Source organism: Bufo gargarizans, chromosome 11 (assembly GCF_014858855.1).
Source record: "Bufo gargarizans isolate SCDJY-AF-19 chromosome 11, ASM1485885v1, whole genome shotgun sequence".
NCBI lineage: Eukaryota > Metazoa > Chordata > Amphibia > Anura > Bufonidae > Bufo > Bufo gargarizans.
In genome coordinates, this window is record NC_058090.1 from 97,288,524 (window position 1) to 97,312,323 (window position 23,800).

Consider the following 23,800-nt stretch of genomic DNA (forward strand, 5'->3'; position numbering starts at 1 on the left):
ACCGACCCACATGGCTGCTGTGCAGGGCCTCATTATTGCTCAAGATTTACCTTAGTAAATCCTTTGCCCATCATGAAATTAAATCATATTATTCAACTTTATTTTGAATGATTTCAAAGTTCATGTGGGACACAGTCTAAGAGAACCGCAGCATTCCTCGTCATGAAGGCAATAGTCTCACTTATACATCTTGAAAGATGAAGATGTTTGTTTCACTGTGAATCTTCTTCCTTAGTGATAGAAAATTGCTTTTGTCACACTTCCATTTCATACACAGGTGCTGCAGTGAGAAGGAAAAGGACACATATTATACAAAAGACCACGTCTATACATTATAAATTATATGGACCACAAGAATCTACTACTACAATACTGCCTCATATGTACAAGAATATAACTACTATAATACTGCTCCTATGTACAAGAATATAACTACTATAATACTGCCTCATATGTACAAGAATATAACTACTATAATACTGCCTCATATGTACAAGAATATAACTACTATAATACTGCACCCTATGTACAAGAATATAACTACTATAATACTGCTCCTATGTACAAGAATATAACTACTATAATACTGCTCCTATGTACAAGAATATAACTACTATAATACTGCTCCTATGTACAAGAATATAACTATAATACTGCCTCTATGTACAAGAATATAACTACTATAATACTGCCTCCTATGTACAAGAATATAACTACTATAATACTGCTCCTATGTACAAGAATATAACTACTATAATACTGCCTCCTATGTACAAGAATATAACTACTATAATACTGCTCCTATGTACAAGAATATAACTACTATAATACTGCTCCTATGTACAAGAATATACCTACTATAATACTACCTCCTATGTACAAGAATATAACTACTATAATACTGCTCCTATGTACAAGAATATAACTACTATAATACTGCTCCTATGTACAAGAATATAACTACTATAATACTGCCCTATGTACAAGAATATAACTACTATAATACTGCCTCCTATGTACAAGAATATAACTACTATAATACTGCTCCTATGTACAAGAATATAACTACTATAATACTGCCCTATGTACAAGAATATAACTACTATAATACTGCCTCCTATGTACAAGAATATAACTACTATAATACTGCTCCTATGTACAAGAATATAACTACTATAATACTGCTCCTATGTACAAGAATATAACTACTATAATACTGCTCCTATGTACAAGAATATAACTACTATAATACTGCTCCTATGTACAAGAATATAACTACTATAATACTGCCTCCTATGTACAAGAATATAACTACTATAATACTGCTCCTATGTACAAGAATATAACTGCTATAATACTGCTCCTATGTGCAAGAATATAACTACTATAATACTGCTCCTATGTACAAGAATATAACTACTATAATACTGCTCCTATGTACAAGAATATAACTACTATAATACTGCTCCTATGTACAAGAATATAACTACTGTAATACTGCTTCTATGTACAAGAATATAACTACTATAATACTGCTCCTATGTACAAGAATATAACTACTATAATACTGCTCCTATGTACAAGAATATAACTACTATAATACTGCTCCTATGTACAAGAATATAACTACTATAATACTGCTCCTATGTACAAGAATATAACTACTATAATACTGCTCCTATGTACAAGAATATAACTACTATAATACTGCTCCTATGTACAAGAATATAACTACTATAATACTGCCTCCTATGTACAAGAATATACCTACTATAATACTGCTCCTATGTACAAGAATATAACTACTATAATACTGCCTCCTATGTACAAGAATATACCTACTATAATATTACCTCCTATGTACAAGAATATAACTACTATAATACTGCTCCTATGTACAAGAATATAACTACTATAATACTGCTCCTATGTACAAGAATATAACTACTATAATACTGCCCTATGTACAAGAATATAACTACTATAATACTGCCTCCTATGTACAATAATATAACTACTATACTACTGCTCCTATGTACAAGAATATAACTACTATAATACTGCTCCTATGTACAAGAATATAACTACTATAATACTGCCTCCTATGTACAAGAATAGAACTACTATAATACTGCCCCATGTACAAGAATATAACTACTATAATACTGCTCCTATGTACAAGAATATAACTACTATAATACTGCCTCCTATGTACAAGAATATAACTACTATAATACTGCCTCCTATGTACAATAATATAACTACTATAATACTGCCTCCTATGTACAAGAATATAACTGCTATAATACTGCTCCTATGTACAAGAGTATAACTACTATAATACTGCATCCTATGTACAAGAATATAACTACTATAATACTGCTCCTATATACAAGAATATAACTACTATAATACTGCTCCTATATACAAGAATATAACTACTATAATACTGCTCCTATGTAAAAGAATAGAACTACTATAATACTGCCCCATGTACAAGAATATAACAACTATAATACTGCTCCTATGAACAATAATATAACTACTATAATACTGCTCCTATGCACAAGAATATAACTACTATAATACTGCCTCCTATGTACAAGAATATAACTACTATAATACTGCTCCTATGTACAAGAATATAACTGCTATAATACTGCCTCCTATGTACAAGAATATAACTACTATAATACTGCTCCTATGAACAAGAATATAACTACTATAATACTGCTCCTATGTACAAGAATATAACTACTATAATGCTGCCTCCTATGTACAATAATATAACTACTATAATACTGCCTCCTATGTACAAGAATATAACTACTATAATACTGCTCCTATATACAAGAATATAACTACTATAATACTGCTCCTATGTACAAGAATATAACTACTATAATACTGCCTCCTATGTACAAGAATATAACTACTATAATACTGCTCCTATATACAAGAATATAACTACTATAATACTGCTCCTATGTACAAGAATATAACTACTATAATACTGCTCCTATGTACAAGAATATAACTACTATAATACTGCTCCTATGTACAAGAATATAACTACTATAATACTGCCTCCTATGTGCAAGAATATAACTACTATAATACTGCCCCTATGTACAAGAATATAACTACTATAATACTGCTCCTATGTACAAGAATATAACTACTATAATACTGCTCCTATGTACAAGAATATAACTACTATAATACTGCCTCCTATGTACAGGAATATAACTACTATAATACTGCTCCTATGTACAAGAATATAACTACTATAATACTGCCTCCTATGTACAAGAATATACCTACTATAATACTACCTCCTATGTACAAGAATATAACTACTATAATACTGCTCCTATGTACAAGAATATAACTACTATGTAATTGCATTATGTGATTCTCAGGTGGCATATGCTTTTTCTCCATTCTATATTAGGTTGTCATGACTACCTTTGTCGTATCCTCACTGAATGCCCGGGGTCTGAACGAGCCATGTAAGAGATCTCAGGTACTGTCGCTTTTGCAAAAAGATAAAACTTCTATAGCTTACTTGCAGGAAACACATTTTAAAACTGGGAAGGTCCCAAAATTATCTACTGCAAAATTCTCTCAGTGGTTTCACAGCACCCATTCCTCGGCTAGCAGGGGGGTCAGCATTGCAGTGCACAAAAATCTTCCGTTTCAGGTTACTGCGAACTCCACGGATCCTGAGGGGCGTTTTTTGTTCCTCAAGGGCCTGATTGCTGGCTCCTCTGTTACCCTGGCGAATGTTTATGCCCCTAATAGGGGTCAGGTCCCATGGCTCGTTCAGACCCTCAAGCAGTTGAGTGCCTTTAAAGAGGGAATGCTTATTTTAGGGGGGGATTTTAATGTGGCCCTTGAACCGTCTCTAGACTCATCTGCAGGCAGGTCATCCATTACGCACAGACTCTTGAGGCGTCTCAAGATTTCTTTGAGGAGGCTGGGAGTAATGGATGTGTGGCGCACATTGAATCCCTCTGGAAGGGATTATTCCTTCTATTCTCCTGCCAAAACATCGTACCATAGGATTGATTACCTTTTTCTTTCATCAGCTAATGCCTCGCTGGTTTCTGGTGCTAAAATTGGGAACATTGTATTGTCTGATCATGCTCCAATCTCCCTGACCTTATATCTGACCGACCTCCCAAAGAAAGACTGGACATGGCGACTGAATGACACACTTATTCAGGACCCTGACAGTGTTTCCAAATTGTCAGCTTTACTGGCAGAGTTTTTTAGGATAAATGCATCCGGCCCATCTGCTCCAGCTATCCCCATTATTTGGGAGACGCACAAGGCTGTGATTAGGGGGGAACTGATTGCACTTGGCTCTCATATCAGGAAGAAGCGTTCCCAGGCCCAAAACCTGTTAGTGTCCCGTATTTCGGCCCTTGAACTCTCACACAAGCAGTCTCAGGCCTCCCGAGTAGCTGCGGAATTGTGTGACGCTAGAAATGATTTAAAGAATCTTTTAAATGTCACCTCTGCCAAATTACTGTTCAGAGCGAAGTTTAAAGCCTACGCCCATGGCGACAAAGGAAATAAGCTAATGACAGCGCTCAGTAAGAAGCAGCAGACAGACTCCTTTATTCCTGCCATTAATGACGCAGCAGGTATCAAATGTAAAACCACTCCTGAAATAGCGAAAGCTTTTTGCGCCTTTTATTCCGGTTTATATAACTTACCCCCCCCGAACCAGGCTACTCCTGATATGATTGCCAAGGCATCAGACGCTTTCCTTAACTCCATTAATCTCCCATCACTGAACCCCTCTCAGGTTTCCCAACTCACCTCCCCGATTACAGATGAAGAGATATTGAAAGTCTTATCTTCTATCCCATCTGGTAAAAGTCCCGGCCCCGATGGCCTAAACATCGCATACTATAAAACCTTTAAGGACACACTCCTCCCCTACTTTAACTCCTTATGCAACTATCTACTACAGGGTGGTTCTTTACCCTCACAATCCCTGATGGCACATGTAACCATTCTCCCTAAAGAGAATAAAGATCCCCTTGAATGCGGCAGCTACAGGCCCATCTCACTATTGAATGTGGATGTCAAATGGTGGGCGAAAATATTGGCTCAGCGTCTTCAACAGATACTCCCAGATATAATCTATGGCGAGCAGGTTGGCTTTGTTCCTGGCAGACGGGGCACGGAGAACACCATCCGTCTATTGCATCTGATGTCTTGGGCGAGGGCTAAGGCGGTGCCGATAGCGTTATTGAGCACTGATGCGGAAAAAGCTTTTGACAGGGTGAGCTGGCCCTTCATGTCTAAAACAATGGCTAAATTTGGAATACCGGAGCAATTTATTTCTGCTGTGTTCTCACTATATTTGGCCCCCTCTGCCAGGGTCAAAGTCAACGGGACCCTTTCCCCATCATTTGGCATCACAAATGGCACACGCCAGGGATGCCCACTCTCTCCAGCACTATTTGTAATGGTGATGGAGACGCTTTTGAGCAAAATTCGCCAATCGTCTGGGATTGAGGGAATTACCATAGGATCTCAGAGACACCTGACTGCTGCCTTTGCGGACGATCTACTGGTGATGACCTCAAACCCTAAGACGTCTTTCCCCAAATTACTTGCTATTTTTGAAGAGTTTGGGTTTGTTTCCAATTTTAAGATTAATTACTCCAAATCCATGGCCCTTAATATTTCCTGCCCTTCTAATGTGGTGCAACACCTGAAAAACTCCACCCCCTTCAAGTGGGCCCCGAAAGAAATCCCATTTCTTGGCATTCGTGTCACAGCGGATCCCAAGGAGCTGTTCCCGTCCAACTACCTGCATTTACTGAAGTCTGTCAGGACGCAATTACAATCCTTAAACATGCCATTTATCTCCTGGATAGGAAGGAAAAACTACCTAAAAACTTATATAATTCCTAGGTTCTTGTACCTTATACAGACATTACCCATATGGATTCCGCAGTCCTACTTTATAGAGGTTCGCCGGATGTTGTCCCTCTTTCTTTGGAGAGGTCGGTCCCCTAGAATAGCCTACACCATCCTGACTAGGGAGAGGAGGTTTGGGGGATTTGGATTACCTGATGTTCATGGGTACTATAAAGCAAATCTTATGTGCAGAGGCTTGGACCTTCTTTCAGACCGCTCTGGAAGTATTTGTTCGCGTTTGGAACGAGTTTTGCTTACAGACCGTGAAAGGTTAATATTGTGGGGTGTTCGTTCCTGTCCCCCCACGGCTTCTAAATTACCATTATTGTGGAGAGGGGTGCTACTCACTTGGTCTTTGCTATATGGCTCTAAGACACTTAACTTCCCCAGCCCCGACCTTCCGCTACATCTCCTGCAGTCCTTTATCTATCCTAAGGTATCGAATGCTACGGGAGTATGGGCTTTGCTCAGAAATCATACTTTACAGGAGGTGGTGTCCACAGGGGGAGGGCTGGATTGGGAGGGGATACTCGGATTGCCCAGGGTTAAATCGATTGCATTTCTACATCTCCTTAGCTTTAAGAGAGACATTAAACTTTTGAAGTTGCAGACCTCCCACCTTGCTTCTCCCACCTGGTTGGAACGGAGGCTGAGGGCCGCTCGACCCTCCAGCAGACCCTTCTCAGTGATGTATAGAGAATTACTATCTTCTACGTACTCTGAACCCCACTTTATAGGCTCCTGGGAGAAAGAATTATCCCTTACGCTGTCCGATCCAGAGAAAGCCTTTATACTGACCCACTCACACGGCTTTAGCCGTTGCATCAAAATTCAGGAGAACTCGTATAAATTGCTAACCCGCTGGTATAAAACACCAGAGTTCCTTCACAAACTTAATCCGGAAATTCCTGAGGTCTGCTGGAGGTGTGGAGCGGGCATCGGCTCTCTCTCGCACATATGGTGGAGTTGCCCTAGTATTCGCCCCTATTGGAAGCAGATAGAGAATGATTTGAACAAGATCTGTTCCACTTCCATTGTCTTGGATCACAAATTAATTTTACTCTGGTGCCCAAACGCGTCGATCACCCCAGCTAAGTCAGATTTGCCTACTATACTTATTACAGCGGCCAAGCTCTTAATCCCCCTTCTATGGCGACAAACCGAACCTCCTACTGTTATGAGGTGGATGGGAAAAATAGATCAGTTGTACAGGTTTGAGGAACTGGCCCATTGGGAGTCGCATACCCGTGCTAAATTCCTGAAAACATGGAGCCCCTGGGTAAACTTTAAACATCCTGCCGGATAGAGCATTACATTTCCCCCCCTCCCCCTCCCCCCCCCCCTCTTCCCCTTTGTCTGTCTTCTAGTCCTTTTCATTTTCGTTTGTCTTAACTTCTGTCTACTGTGTTACACTCTTTGAGGGTATATTTGTTCATCTTTGCCATGTGCAGCTTGCTGAAAGTGCCTGAAAAGATGTATTGTACTTTTGCTGTTTTTGCAGCTCCCTGTATGTGTATTGATGTAAAAGGGTTCTTGTGTCAGTGCATTTTTGTTTGCACATGATATGACCAATAAAAAGAGATTTGGTTAAGAATATAACTACTATAATACTGCTCCTATGTACAAGAATATAACTACTATAATACTGCCTCCTATGTACAAGAATAGAACTACTATAATACTGCCCCATGTACAAGAATATAACTACTATAATACTGCTCCTATGTACAAGAATATAACTACTATAATACTGCCCCTATGTACAAGAATATAACTACTATAATACTGCCTCCTATGTACAAGAATATAACTACTATAATACTGCTCCTATGTACAAGAATAGAACTACTATAATACTGCTCCTATGTACAAGAATATAACTACTATAATACTGCTCCTATGTACAGGAATATAACTACTATAATACTGCTCCTATGTACAAGAATATAACTACTATAATACTGCTCCTATGTACAAGAATATAACTACTATAATACTGCTCCTATGTACAAGAATATAACTACTATAATACTGCTCCTATGTACAAGAATAGAACTACTATAATACTGCCCCTATGTACAAGAATATAACTACTATAATACTGCCTCCTATGTACAAGAATATAACTACTATAATACTGCTCCTATGTACAAGAATAGAACTACTATAATACTGCCTCCTATGTACAAGAATATAACTACTATAATACTGCTCCTATGTACAAGAATATAACTACTATAATACTGCTCCTATGTACAAGAATATAACTACTATAATACTGCTCCTATGTACAGGAATATAACTACTATAATACTGCTCCTATGTACAAGAATATAACTACTATAATACTGCTCCTATGTACAAGAATAGAACTACTATAATACTGCCCCTATGTACAAGAATATAACTACTATAATACTGCCTCCTATGTACAAGAATATAACTACTATAATACTGCTCCTATGTACAAGAATATAACTACTATAATACTGCCATATATATATATATATATATATATATTATAGCTGCTATAATACATATAAGCCTTGTACAATGACAAACTTTATGCAAATCATTAGCACAATAAAGTGGTTCTCTGGTAATAATGATATTATACTTAGTTCAGGCCGCCTTCCCCACTCACTTAAAGGGAACCTGTCATCAACTTTGTGCTATCCATACTAAAGGCAGAATAAAGTAGAGACAGGTGAGCAGATTTCAGCGGTCGGTCATTTATAAGTTAAAAGTAAGTGGTTGCTGAGAACCAACATCACAATCACTGCAGACTGGGCCTGGAGAAGAGTCACAGCCATCTGAGAAGAGTCCTGGTTAATCCTGCCCTCCTGCTGATGGCTGACAGTCTTCTACCTAGTTTTCTCTCTTTCTCTCTAGGAGAGAACTGCCAACCATCAGCAGGTGGTCAGGAGAGCAGGAGATTATGAATAACCAGGACTCTTCTCAGGTAGATCTGACTCTTTTCCAGGCCTGGCCTGCAATGATTATGATGCTGGTTCTCGGCAACCAATGACTTTTAGCTCATGAGATCAGCATTTCTGTCACTATTTTATGCTCCCCTCAGTGAGGTCAGCATAAAGTTGATGACGGGTTCCCTTTAAGGATTCATCCTTGCCTGCTCATTAAAGGGGTTCTCCAGCTATAATGGCATATTACCATGCTGTGACGTGCCCCACTACGTGGACTGGGACACAGAGACACTGGAGCCGGCACAGAGGACTGGAGCGGCGGGGAGCAGGTCATTTCTGGAGGACCCCTTTAAGTTCCTATACCTCACAGGAGATGCAATTTCATGAGTCTGTAATAGTAATAATTTTATCGCAAATAAAGAAAACTACGTAAAATAAAAGGTAATGTCAAATATACTAACCTGGAAATCCGTATAGTAGGTGAGATAGTGCAGCATAAACGTGAGCACAGACAGCCACTCAGATATCACCGCAGACGTATGACAGATCTACATACGAGAAGTAGAAGACGTTACTGGGTATGTGTCGGCACGCCATTCTCTGCCCAGTATAAAACTGAAATATAGGGTCAGGAGAGTCGCATGCTATACGTTCAGTCTTCCATCGTTTACGTCAACGTATGAACTTCCTCTCATACCGCTGCGCTTTGCCTCATTATACCCAGACTGCCCAAGAATAATTTTCTTTTTTACTTGCAATACCACTTTTGGCCACATGCTGTGCTATTAGAAGCGTCTATGAGCAAACAAGAGCCTACAGCACCTTTATACAGACAAATTCTCTTATTGCACCACCTAGTGGTAGAAATATTTACTGCGCTAATTTACATTTTGTGGCACATACTGTATAAGATGAAAATTTGTGAAAGGCACTGTAATGTATGACAATTTGGGACATGCACTCTAATCCTTACCTCCTCACAGTGGCGCTCGTTACACAGCTCGTATATAAGGGTTATCTTAAAGAGAAGAACTGAAAGGATATAAGTGAAGGAAAATTAAGCGGCAGCTATATCATCATCATCATATGCCAGCAGGGCTGACGATTAACATCGCCGCCATTATTGCTCACACAGGGCTGGTCAGCACTGGAAATATGGGATTGCAACCCCTACGGGAGCAGTGATTGTCACCATATCGGCTGCCACCCAGCTTTCTCAGAACAGATAACATAAATCCATAGAATTAAAGGGGTGGTCCAGTTTAGAAAACTTATTTTCAGATACCCTTTAAGAGAATTCTCATTTAAAGGGGTTTTCCGGGACCTAGCCATTGATTAGCTATCCTCGGGCTAGGTCATCAATATCACATTAACTGCTTCAAGCAGCCGTTTCAAATGATAAAGTGGATGGTGCTGAAAGCTCTAGTGGCCGTTCCGGGGTATTACAGCCCAGAAGCTGAGCTGCAGTACACCGGCACTAGAAACCAGTCCAATGTCTCTTCTGTCCTGTATTACACAGACAACCCATTGATGTATGTGGACAAAGTGTGATACCTAGATTCCCCTGTGGTGGTGCTGCAGGTGCTGCTGAACACTTATTGTCAGGTCTCCCCATAGATTACACTTTGTGACCCCCTAACAAGCAGTGATTCAAGCACCACACCTCCTAACCGTCCCGGATAGTTTTAGATTTAAGCGGCTGTCCCTCAGGATGGCTGAGATATGTCCTGCTATCAGCATCCTAAAGATCCTGACAGCTCCCTGCTCCACCATTAACCCAGCTGCTGCTCTCCCTAGTAAGCATGATGCAGTGATGTCATTCTACTGTGTGTGGGGTCACTAACGGGGCATAACTACTGTTTGCGGTCATAGGCATAGGTACTGTGTGTTGGGGCACTAAGGTGGTATTATGCTCTGTATGGGGGCAATAGGGTGGCATAACTACTTTATGTGTGGGCACTAAGGGGTTATTATGCTCTGTATGGGGGCAATGAGGTGGCATAACTAATTTGTGTGGGGGCACTAAGGGGGTATTATGCTCTGTATGGGGGCAATAAGGTGGCATAACTACTGTGTGTGTGGCCACTAAGGGGGTATTATTCTCGGTATAGGGGAAATAAGGTGGTATAACTATTGTATGTGGGGGCACTAAGGGGGTTTTATGCTCTGTATAGGGGCAATAAGGTGGCATAACTAATGTGTGTGGGGGCACTAAGGGGGCATAACTACAGTATGTGAGGGCACAGAGAGGGAATAACTACTGTGTAGTGGGGTACTAAGGGGGTATTATGCTCTGTATGGGGGCAATAAGGTGGCATAACTACTGTATGTGCGGGCACTAAGGGGATATTATGCTCTGCATAGGGGCAATAAGGTGGCATAACTACTGTATGTGCGGGCACTAAGGGGTTATTATGCTCTGTATGGGGGCAATAAGGTGGCATGACTAATGTGTGTGGGGGCACTAAGGGGGCATAACTACTGTATGTGGGGGGACAGAGGGGGCATAACTACTGTGTGTGGGCACTAAGGGGGTATTATGCTCTGTATGGGGGCAATAAGGTGGCATAACTACTGTATGTGGGGGCACAGCGGTGACATAACTACTGTGTGTTTGGGCACTGGGCAGAGGTAGAGGTGTGGCTTAGCATAAAAATATTTGTCGCAACACACTGCACATCGCTGATGTTGGGCTTTGTGAGGTATATTTTTTCCGGTTTAGGCAGAGGCGCACTTTACAAAGGATACATATAATAAGAGCTGCACCCATCATGATCGATACGGTCATTCTGATATCGCATACGTGCAGAGTGCTTAGCGACATCCGATACAAGTACTTGGATTGGCACAAGTTGTAGACGGCGCCTAGTCCTAGGGATACAATCGCTCCGGTCCTGTGGATCACGGGAAAAGGATCTACCTGCAATGCAATGGGTCATCCCGTAATAGCAGCCAACTTTCACTTCATTTGTAAAGGGCTTTCCAGGACTTAGATATTGGTGGTCTATTCCCATAGGTCATCAATATCAGATCAGTGGGGTTTGACACCCAACAGCCTGGAAGCAGAAGACTCGGTCCATGGTGTAACGGCTGTGGCGGGGTACTACAGCTCCGCATCTATTTTCGGAGTTGAGCTGCAGAACACTGGTCAAAGAGAAACCACACAGTGAATGAAGCCTTCTGTCAACTTCTGCCCGAAACAGCTGATCAGTCGCAATGCTGGGTGTCAAAACTCCATTGAAGATAGGCCTTCAATATCTAAGTACTGGAAAACTCTATAAAATGCTTCACTTGCAGCCACCAGTAGAGGAAGCTCTTTGCATACAGATCTATAAAGCCTCCAGTGATTTCAATGTTAGTTGTATACATGTAGATGCAGCCAAGATTATGTCATTTATCAAGTCTGGAAATCAGGAAACATAATGGAAGGTCCACTAACCTGAAATATGCCCACAATGGAAGTCCCAGTACACGAGCAGAGTCCCACCATCAGTAGCACCTTCTGGGCAGTGGAATAGTGAAGGTCAAGGGCTGCAGACTGAATGTCAAGGAACCTGTATTCTAAATATATTGTCGCGGCTCCTATCATAGAAGAGAGATGCGTTTAGTGCGTCCTGGTTACAGATTGTCCAATCACCCACATCAACTTACCAAGAATGGCCGACAAAGAGAAGACCATAGTGAACACAGCCGACTCTGGGAAATAGGAGCCTGTTTCACTGAAAGACAACATAGAATATGGAGAATTAGGAAAACATCTTAGGCCTTCGGCCATTGATTTCAGTAGATGCCTTCTGATCCCCACTAAACACCACTGGTCAGAAAAGATCCAAATATAGAGGAGGCCATCCCCAATCACTAGCTGCCGGCTGACCGCTCATATGTACAACAGCTAATCCTTCTGATCTCCTCACCACACACATGGACAGCTAAGTCAAATATGCATGCTCTCTCAACTGGGAGAGGGGAATGACAGTGGCATATATTGAGAATTAGCGTTCGGGCATGCTGAGAGCCTACGTTCCTGATCCCTTTTCTCCTGCTATCTGCCGTTTAAGGGAGAGTCAGGAACCCCTACACGAATTAGGTAGAATGCAGGTTCCCTGTCCCATTCAGCCCTACAACAGAAAGTCGTCAGCCACACCTACCAATTAGGGGGACCATGCAATGTGTATGGTGGCGTCCCAACTCTTCCTTGATGGCAAATTATGGGAAAAAGAATGATCGGGTTCTCAGGAGATGAGTTACTACTAGAGGGGCCTGATGGTGCTTCACTCCCCTTTACCCTTTAAGAACACATGCATTCTGATCTGAGCTGGGTGTCCATGTGTATGGAGGGGAATAGCAGCAGGTGTTGAAAGTGTACCACCAGCTAGAGAGATAAGAGGTCCTCTGCTCAGGTGGACCCATAACTACAATGCTGGAAGTAAGACATATATATTGAGGTAAAGGTCAGGACTTCCACGATGAGATCTACAATTAGATAGACTCTCAAATAACAGCCTTAGAAGAATAATGATGTACATATAATAATGATTTATATCACACCTCCTCTTACCTGATATACAGTAAGTAGGTTGGAGCATGGCCTTCAAAGATGGTGATGGCGTAAGTAACAGAGAGCCCTATAAGTGTCCAAGTGACCCAAAAGTAGGGCAAGAAGGCCAAACCCTGAACCTCCATAATGCTTGTATCAATCTCTTCTCTATTCACCCCGCCTGTGATGTCACCAGAGATCAATGATGTCACCGTTGTATCAAAATTTAAGAAGTTTGATTTTAGGGCTCCTCTTAACAGGTGATCTAGCTCCGCATCCTGGTGTCCACTTCTTCATCGTAATATGGTATTTCATCAAAGCTCAACTTTCCCCATAATGTCTAATTATTCCGGGGCCTCCTTGTGTTTATTCCAGAACCAGTTGTTCTTCACGATCACAATGTAACAAAGTTCAGTTATCACAAACATATTTCACAACATCCAGAAGCGTAGCTGGGAAAAGCGGGCAGTCAGGACAGGAGGCAAGGAGGGGGGACAGCCTGGTCTCGCGTCTGCACACTTACAAACGCCTCAACTGCTGAGCAGCCGCAGACCCATCTGAGACACTCTTCTAATCTTCTGTCTTTAGTAGTCCCTTATGTCATGACCACTGTCCTTCTTCTGCTGCTTCCTCGCTTCTGTCCTGTACAGTCTAACTGGCTGTATGCCTGATGTGTGCAATATATTCACCCACTGACAAAAAAAAAAAAAACACACCAAGAACATGTGGTTATGTCCCAGAAACAAGTGGTCTTGTCACAAGAGGACGCAAAAGTGCTTCCCTATAAAAAGGCTCTCAGAGGCTCCATTTAGGTAGTGTAACTCTTGCTGAGAGATCGTTCTTTTGCTAGATATGTCTCTACAATGCACTCGAAGACATTTTAATCAGTTGACAGACTTTAGGAGAGGGGTCACATCATTGGCTACATCATTTTGACGAACTGCCCATCATCTAGGCAGTACTAACCTTGCTTTTAAGAGGTAGTGAGAGCAGTGGTTACGTGTGGGCTCACACACATGGTGAACAGGCTTTGGACGGCCTGCGGAACATACTCTTTACGCCACCCTTTAAGGGCTTGGCGCACTATGAAAATCTTGGTAACGTTCAAACACCCTTCAGCCGAAAGTGAAAACTAGTGCCCGACAACCGGCACAGGACAACCGCCGCCAAAACCCCTGCGTCATGTAAGCCTAGAAAATAATCAACGGTAACTCGAAGTCGAGAAGAAACAGAGGTGTGAACCGGCAGGTCAGCTGCCAACGCTAACCATTCCGCCTGGCCTAACCTGAATGGCGTGAGGAAGCAGAAACACAGTGCTCCTCCGAAATCCTGTAAAAACCCTCCGAACACCTGGCAGAATCGGGGTTATTTGAGCCCCCATCGGCACCATCAGGTCCCTCAAGCATTGGGGACACACCACACCGACCTAAACGCCGCGGCTCTGGTGTCATCCTGAAGAGAGCAGGGAGACGCTAAGAAAAGAGAGTGAGGAACGGTGCTGTGACAAGACTCAGCGGAGTGTAGAGAACACACTGCAGGTGCAACATCAATCAGTGGCTGACATCTTACCGTAGGCTGCTGCCGATGCCTGGACACACGCGACCCGCGGCTGGAGCAGGAAAGGGAGCCGTGTGGTGGGCGCCATCTTGAAAGTGGAGGTAGTGCGCCGAAGAGCTCCTCTCTGGTCTGGTAGATGGAGTGTGGCTGCGGAGTGTGTGAGCTTCTTTATGTCCCCTGATAACACCGCTAATGTGAGACCTATTGCGGTCTTCTTACTAGGGGATCTTTTCCATAGATGCTGTAGTGGCTGCTAGAAGATCCTTTTGAGGTATACAGTGTTACTTGATGGTGGGACTGACATACTTACCCCCCTATACAGTGCAAAAATAGCAGTCTGACTGACTGATACTCAGGACTTGCTGGATTCGGTAGAGCAATTATCTGCTATACTGCAGGAGTGACATACTTAAGCTGGCCATTCAAGTGTCTGTGGACTGTTTCTATGGGCCGCAAAACCTCTTCTGTGGCAACAATACATGGATGCCATGAGCCAGACAGAGCAAGAAAGTGAGGGGTCTCATATGCCTGTTGCCTCTGCTGAAGCCTCTCAAAATATGAAAGCTATAGCGGCTTGTAAAGCTGCTCTTACATCAAAGATAGATCATCTCCAGTCTGATCTTAGCTGTTTACGGCACGACTTTGACAAAATACGTGAGAGAACGTCTGCAGTGGAGCAAAGAGTAAGCGACGTGGAAGATGCGTCTAGAGTGGTTGGAAATTACACCAGACAACTGTTACAGCAGGTCCAGATGCTACAAGCCAGAGCGGAAGATGCTGAAAATCATAGCAGACGTAATAACATCCGTATTCCGGGCCTGCCGGAGCGAGCGGAGGGGTTTACCCCAGAAATATTCGCGGAACAACTCATAAAAGAGGTACTGCGTCCTACCACTCTCTCCAGTTGCTTTGTTGTAGAGAGGGCACATCGGGTTCCGACTAGGACTTTACTGCCAGGATCCCCTGCAAGGCCTTTCATTATGAGAATCCTGAACTACAGAGATAGAGACGCTATTTTGCTGGCTGCCAGAAAGAAGGGCAACATCACCTATGAAAATGTCCGCTTGTCATTTTACCCGGACTTTACTGCGGAGGTTCAAAAGAAAAGGAAGCAGTTTACTGAGGTCCGAGCGCGGCTGAGAGATAAGAATGTGAACTATGCAATGATCTACCCTTCCCGTTTGCGGGGGCAAGATGAAGAAACTGTCCATTTCTTTAATACTCCTGAAGAAGCAACAGATTGGATTGACAGAAATCTAAATGCAAGGCCCCATCGCTGACGGACTAAACCCTGGCGGTGACAACTGAAAGAGCTAATAATTGCTTAAATGTTGGATTGCATTACTGACAGGAATGTTAAGAGGGGGGGGGGGGGAGTGTTAGATTTCACCTGCATTACTGTTATTCCTGTTATAATCCCTAATCTTTGGTTCTGTCTATTAATAGATTTTTAACCATACATATATGTGTGCTGGATGGCAGTACCCTGAACAGGCACTGTAATAGGAGGAATTTTTTATTAGCTTTTTCTCATTGACGTACCTATATGGTATACATGTTCATCTAAAGGGTTAGGGTAGTGCTATCATAACCGAAAGTTTGCTAGTTAAGGGATTCAGGTTCAACCATGTTTGGAAGGATTGGGCAGGGTGGGTTGGAAAGGATTGGGCGAGGTGGGTTGGGAAGGATTGGACGGGTGGGTTGGGAAGGATTGGGCGGGGTGGTTTGGGAAGGATTGGGCAGGGTGGGTTGCAAAGGATTGGGCCGGGTGGGTTGGGAAGGATTGGGCGGGGTGGGTTGAGAAGGGTGAGTTGGGAAGGATTGGGCGAGTGGGTTGGGAAGGATTGGGTGGGGTGGGTTGGAATGGATTGGGCGGGGTGGGTTGGAATGGATTGGGCGGGGTGGGTTGGAAAGGATTGGGCGGGGTGGGTTGGGAAGGATTGGGCGAGGTGGTTTGGGAAGGATTGGGCAGGGTGGGTTGCAAAGGATTGGGCGGGGTGGGTTGGGAAGGATTGGGCGGGGTGGTTTGGGAAGGATTGGGCATGGTGGGTTGGGAAGGGTTGGGCGGGGTGGGTTGGGAAGGATTGGGCGGGGTGGTTTGGGAAGGATTGGGCATGGTGGGTTGGGAAGGGTTGGGCGGGGTGGGTTGGAGAGGGCATTTGTATTGGAATTATCTCTGATATGGTATGTATGTGTGTGTGATTGAACCTTCATCAGACCGAGATATTGGATATTTCTTTTCTGGCGGGAAAAATGGCGTTAATTAAGCTACTTTCCTTGAACGTTAAGGGTCTTAATAATAAGATCAAAAGGACTTTAGTTTTTAATTATCTGAAGAAGTATAACCCGGATATAGTGTTATTGCAAGAAACGCACCTTCAAGGTCAGAAAATACTCGCTTTGCGACGTCCTTTGGTGGGGCCCACGTATCACGCAGTATACTCAAATCACGCTAGAGGAGTTTCTGTTTTAATTACTAAGAGTCTCCAGTTTCAAGTACCTTCTGTACGTACACTTGGATCCTATGTGATTTTACATGCCAGTGTTAGAGGTTTGCAATATTTGATTGTTGGTCTCTATATCCCACCGCCATTCCACAGAGAAGTCCTAGACTTAATTATAGCTAAGATAGCAATGTTTCCAGCAACGCCCTGCATTATTATGGGTGACTACAATGCCACTTTAGATCCAGTACGAGACAGATTGATTCCTGAGGCCTTTCACAACAATGCGCTTTCACGTTGGGCTGATGCATAAGCAATGGCGGTTGAATCCTATGTGGCTAGAGGTCTTACCGGTGGTGAGTGATAGCCTAGATGCTTTGGGAAACTACTGGATAGAAAATGAAGGGTCTATGAATTCCCTGGTAGAATGGGATGCTTTCAAGTCAGTAATAAGGGGGGCATTGATTTCTGCAATAGCAACTCACAGAAAGGAATTGAATATCAAGCGGACGAAACTGGAGATGGAACTAGCGGATAGAGAGAGGTTGTTTCTACTAGATCCGTGTAGTAGAAGTGAGAAGCAAAATATGTGGCTGGAGGCACAACGTAAGTTTATTCTACATTTGACGGAGTATACTCAGAAGAAACTCTTGAATCAGAGACAAACCATTTTTTCAGATGGTGATAAGTGTGGTAGAGCTTTGGCATATCTGGCTGAGACCCCACAAATGGTAGTGGCGGGAGAACTGAATGATCAAGGGATGTTGTTGAGGGAACCTAGAGATGTTTGCCGTCAGTTTGCCTCCAACTATACGAACTTGTATGCCTCCAAAACCACATGCACTCCGGGAGAGATTGCCAAGTTCCTGGTAGGTATTAACATTTCTTCACTTGATGGTGACGACAGGAAGGTCCTAGCGGCAGACATATCAGAGATTGAAGTAGCCATCAACTCTTTAGAAACCAAAAAAAAAAAACGGGTCCCGATGGATTCCCAGCTGAATGGTATAAGCGTTTTTCTAAGGACCTTGTTACTAGATTGGGGAAGTTGTTGAGATATGCGCTGGAACAAGGTTCACTGCCTCCTTTGTTTTTGGAGGCAACAATAGTAGTAATTTATAAGCAGGGAAAACCATCTGACCAGTGTAGCTCTTATCGACCTATCTCCCTTATGAATCTTGATGTCAAAATCTTTGCGAAGGTACTGGCATTGAGATTGAGGGAGGTAATTCTTTCCTTGTTTGGGGTAGATCAGTCGGGTTTCATGCCAGGGAAGACTACCGATATTAATCTAAGACGTTTGTTCACTAATCTTCAGGTCCCACCAATTATAAGAACCGGGTAATGATAACGTAAAGAGAGCCTTCACTATACAAAAGTTAATACCCAAACATTAGAACTAAAGCTTCATCTCATAGTAAGAAAAAAATCTTTATTAAATACATATAATCACATATAGGTATAAAAACAGCAATAAGCAGGCATATTTCAGCGAGGAAAAAACCGCAAAGGGGACTGGGGGATCAACACACATGGGCATACAAAAAGTATTGGAGAACGCCACATAAAGGCCAAAAAAGACAAGGGAACCCTGGACAAAATATCCAATAGGGGCATCAGTATGTAATGTGGAATTCAAGAAGTTCATAAAAATACCCAAGGTAAGAGCGCCGATCCCTCAGTCTCCTTCTCCCAACGCCGTTTCGCCAGCAACCTGGCTTCTTCCGGGGATGATAAACATGATAATCGAGGTATGAGGGTTCTCCCTCCTTGGACAATGAAAAAGCTTTCGATTCAGTAGAGTAGGACTTTATGTGGGCGGTGTTGGATTGAATGGGATTCCCTACGAAATTTCTGCGCTGGCTACAGATGCTTTATAGATCCCCTTCGGCGAGAGTCAGGGTAAATGGGTATATATCGGATTCCTTCTCCTTAGGCACAGGCACTAGACAGGGTTGCCCTCTCCCCCCCTTGTTATTTGCACTAATAATGGAACCTTTATCGATACTCATTTCCTCTAACTCAGGTATAGAAGGCTGGGAAATAGCCGGAATAACAGAAAAGCTTTCGTTATATGCTGATGACATGTTGGTATACCTAGCTGATCTGGGGAAGTCCTTAGATACCCTTTTAAATGTTGTGGATTATTTTGGTAGCTTCTCGGGTCTTCGCGTGAACTGGGCCAAGTCAAGTCTTTGCTTAATTGATGGATTTAATCCAATTCACATTTCATTGAACAATAAGCTTTAAATTGTGGAGCAATTTACATATTTGGGGATCATTATTCACAGGGAGGTGGCAAAGTTCTACGACCTAAATGTTGTTCCTACAATGCAATACATTACCCAAAAAATAGAAGCATGGGAAAACTTACCTTTGAATCTCATTGGGCGTATCAATATTATAAAATTGATTTTTTTCCCCAAAATTGCTATACCTGTATAGGGCTGCCCCAATACTACTTTCCAGGAAACTCTTTACTACCATAGGTAGAGCAATCACTCCCTTTCTATGGAACAAATCTTCTTCCAGAATAGCGAGACGCACCCTTCAGGCATCTTGCCCAATCTATACATGTACCATGTAGCTGTGCAGCTAAGCTATGTGGCGTGGTGGGTACGGGCAGACTCGGGTAATCCGGCGGTAGTGTTGGAGGCAGCGTTGATGGGGTCCTATGAAGCTCTTACGAATTTGGCATATAGGAAGGGGGCTGGTTCTGCAGAATACTATACCCAATCGATAGCTGCGACAGTGAAGATTTGGGTTAAATGGAGTCTGATGCGTAACTCCGGTGAGAATAGCGTTACTTGGTCACCATATTTGCCATTGTGGAGAAATAGAGGGTTACCGGAATTGTTCTCATTAACAGAATTTGAATTTTGGCCCCAAAAAGGGGTGCGTTATCTTACCCAACTGTATGATAGGGGTCTTTTTAGATCCTTTAACAGTCTGAAACAGGAATTTAATGTGCCCCAACATGGTTTGTACAGATACTTTCAGCTTAGACATGCCTGTCATGCTCAGTTTGGTAGAGATCTGCTGGGGATAGCCAACGAGGTTGTTCCCACCAAATTCGGTAGGAAATTATACAGAATACTCTTGTTCTATGCTAGGAAAACCATCCTCCTGAATTGGAAACCCCCTAAGAGTCCTACTGTGCAACAATGGATACCGACCTTGAGTTATATATGAGGGACCCCGACCGGTTCATGAAGATATGGGATCCTTGGATTGGAGCCCAAACGCTGATACCCTAGGAGGTAGTGGTGTTTGTTTCTGGCCGATGAGGGTATTGTATGAATGTGTGTGTGTATGCAGTACTCTTTATTATTCCATGAAATAATCTATTGGGTGCTAGTCATACTATTAAGTTACTATTCGCTTCTGACCTGAGTAAGGAAGCTAAAGGAAGCTGCTATGATTGACCCCATGTGAATCAATGTACTGGATTTATTTGTAGTTTGCTTGCAAATGAAGTGTTTGTAATGCTTTTTGTTAAACTTTAATAAAAAGATACTATTAAAAAAAACATTCCGCCAATGCCATATCATGCCTATGCCCCGGACGCCACGGAAGCTCAAACCAGGGGCATCAGGCGTTCATCGGTGAGTCCCACGGAAGACTCTCGTCCGGCACGAGCTCCTGAAATTCCTGCAAACGAAAACGTGAGAGAGCGTCAGCAGCAACATTGACAACTCCCGGAACATGGGAAGCCCGAAAATAAATGTTTAATTGCAGACAGCGAAGAACAAGGTGACGTAACAAAGACAAAACTCGCCATATTATCCGACCAAAAGCAGACACGCCTGTTTCGCATTCTGGAACCTCACAAGTCAATAGCAACAATTATGGAAATAATTCTAACAAAGTAATGTTGGAGCAAAGACCGGCAGTGCGCCACTGAGGTGACCAGGGGGCTGTGCACCATTCTGTGCCCAAAATAGCGCCAAAACCAGTAGATCCCGCAGCATCGGCAAAGAGGGATAGGTCAGGGCTAGAAATTTCAGGAAGCTGCCAGCAAGTGCGGCCATTATAACAATGGAGAAATTCGCGCCACGCATGCAAGTCACGCTTTGAATGCAGAGTTAACCGAACGCGATGGTGGGGATTTGAAACGCCTCGCGTGGCCAGGGATAAACGTCTTTAAAAAACCCTGCCCATGGGCATGACCCGACAAACAAAAACCAGGAGCCCAAGGAGAGACTGAAGTTGTTTGAGGGTGACAGATTTAACTGAGCAAAAACCTTCAATAAGGGCGAGAAGTTTTGCCAACTTATCCTGGGGAAGGCGATAAACCATTGAAGATGAGTCAATCTCGATCTCCAAAAAGGTGATGGAGGTGGAAGGGCCAAAGGTCTTATTGACAGAAAGAGGGCCCAAAACGGGACATGAAAAAAACTAAACGAGTTCAAAAGGAATTGACACCGGGAGGAATCTCCTGGAGAAACAAAAAGAAAATCGTCCAGGTAATGAATGATGGAGCGGGAACCAGTCTCATAGCGAATAACCCATTCCAATAAGGAACTACATAATTCAAAAAAGTGGCAGGAAATGAAGCAGCCCATAGGGAGACAGCAGATGGTTACAATCCGGGTGCACCGGAAGAAGCTGGAAGGCTGCTTCTATATCCGATTTTGCCATAAAAAACCCTTTACCTGCCTCCCTAGCGGAAGCTAAATTATCGGCATGGGTGGGGGGAACTAGAAAAATGAAAAGGGATGAAAAAAACAAAGGAAAAACCGAAGCGCAGTTGGGCGGCGGCACGTTTATTGGGATACTGGTAGAGCCACGGGGACATCGCGACCACCCTCACCAGAGTCTTTCCCACTATAGAGCCAGCAGGCTCCTGGTCTGCGAATGACCACAGGCCCCTGACCGCTGGAGGAGGGGACAGGGGCCGCGGCCGGAAAGGGGTGTACTCTCTGGGACATCATCAGACGTAGCCAAAGATCCGTGGCTTTTACTCCCCAACCAATTTCCGGGTGAAGTGCTAAACGTCTACGAAATTCCTCATCATACCGCAACCATGCGGTCCCGCCATGTGACTTGTAGGCACTGTATATAGAATCCATGTACACAAATAAATCTGAACAACGTTCTGGATGTTGCTGCCCCATAACATAGCCTAAAACTGAAAACGCTTGTAACCAATCACCCATGGTGTGAGCCACCTTAGGCCTGCGATCAATACATCTATCGGAGTTGGGCCTATGCTCCTTATCAACCGTGTACTGGTCGACGGTAACCAAGGACCAAATGTCCACATAGTGGTTGTTCCAAATTTTAGTTTTGGTCTCCATGTCCAAACGGGCTCCCAGGGGGGAGAGACCACAAAATAGAGATTCCTTGTGATCGCTGGCCCTAGGCGGCGGAACAACCGGGGTAGTGGGCTTGGGGGGAACATGAGAACCGGCCGGATCCATTTGCGATAGCGAAGCTTTAAGGAAAGGAACTAACTGCTGACCCATAGAAGCCGAACCCCAGGCCCCAGTGAAATTAAACTCACCACCAGAGGAAGTTGACGGAGGCTCCACAGGAACTATTGGAGGATATGGCTCCTGGACCCCGCTGACCCGACTGGCCCTGCGGGACAATCTTCTGGCCGAGTGTGTAGCTACCCATCTTTGGCGTGAAGGAGGGGGGGGGAACATTAATGCATTGGTGGGCAGGAACAAATCCCCAGCTGCCTGCTCAACAGCAGCTGGGGTGGCCAGAGGCTCCTCCGCAGAGGAGGAGGCTGTGGGATTATTTCACATAGTTGAAGAAAGGGAAGGGAGATAAGGGGTGGCTGAGACAAAGAATGCAGAGCGCGCCAGAACAGGAGGAGAGCACAAGGAAGGAGCAGGGGCAGGGCCACAGAACGCTCGTCCGGAAGGACAGAGGTCCCGGTTAGATGGCTGGTTAGTGCACCCGTGCTTCTCAGAAAGGTGGGTGAAGCAGAAGGGGGAGGGGGATGAGGCACCCTAGGACTGGTGACTGCAGAGCGCGCGGGAGCGGGGGGTGGGTCCACAGAAAGCGCTGCCGGGAGGTCAGCAGAGGACCGGCACGCGCGCTGGAAACAGCGCTCCCCCTGCTTGCCAGCACGGGTTAATCGGTTGAGAGAGGAGGAAGAGGGAGTGTTGCTGGGGCTCAGTCGACATGGGGGACGGGTATGCAGTGCGGTCCGCCTACCCCCAACTGAGGAAGAAGCTGGCAGGGCAGGAGGGGGTTCCTGCAAGCCTGCCAAAAAGCGGGATAAGAATCCCAGTCCCTCAGTTTGGAGTTTGGCAGAGATGGCTGCTAAAACAGCTTTTTTCGGCAGCCATACCTGCAGGAGTGAATATTCCTGGTGCAGTGCTGGTGAAAGAGGGAACCAAAGGGGTAAGCCCTTCTTTTTATTAACTCTAGGGGAAGGG

At 43.7% G+C, this 23,800-nt stretch overlaps 1 protein-coding gene across 2 annotated transcripts; it reads right to left on the reverse strand.

Annotated features, from left to right (window-relative positions):
* Positions 1 to 83: 83 nt before the first annotated feature.
* On the reverse strand, positions 84 to 14,063 carry LOC122921903 (DNA damage-regulated autophagy modulator protein 1-like). 2 transcript variants are annotated; one of them, XM_044272216.1, is made up of 7 exons: positions 13,426 to 14,062; positions 12,519 to 12,586; positions 12,307 to 12,449; positions 11,616 to 11,787; positions 9,841 to 9,899; positions 9,329 to 9,415; positions 84 to 280 (listed from the first exon to the last, which is right to left on the reverse strand). In XM_044272216.1, the coding sequence occupies exons 1-7, from the start codon at positions 13,548 to 13,550 to the stop codon at positions 182 to 184; spliced, it is 753 nt and encodes a 250-aa protein (XP_044128151.1). In that variant the 5' UTR covers positions 13,551 to 14,062; the 3' UTR covers positions 84 to 181. The 2 variants fall into 2 exon arrangements, with proteins under 2 accessions (XP_044128151.1, XP_044128150.1); XM_044272215.1 differs by lacking the exon at positions 84 to 280 and adding an exon at positions 9,127 to 9,256 and having other exon boundaries at positions 13,426 to 14,063.
* Positions 14,064 to 23,800: the final 9,737 nt, after the last annotated feature.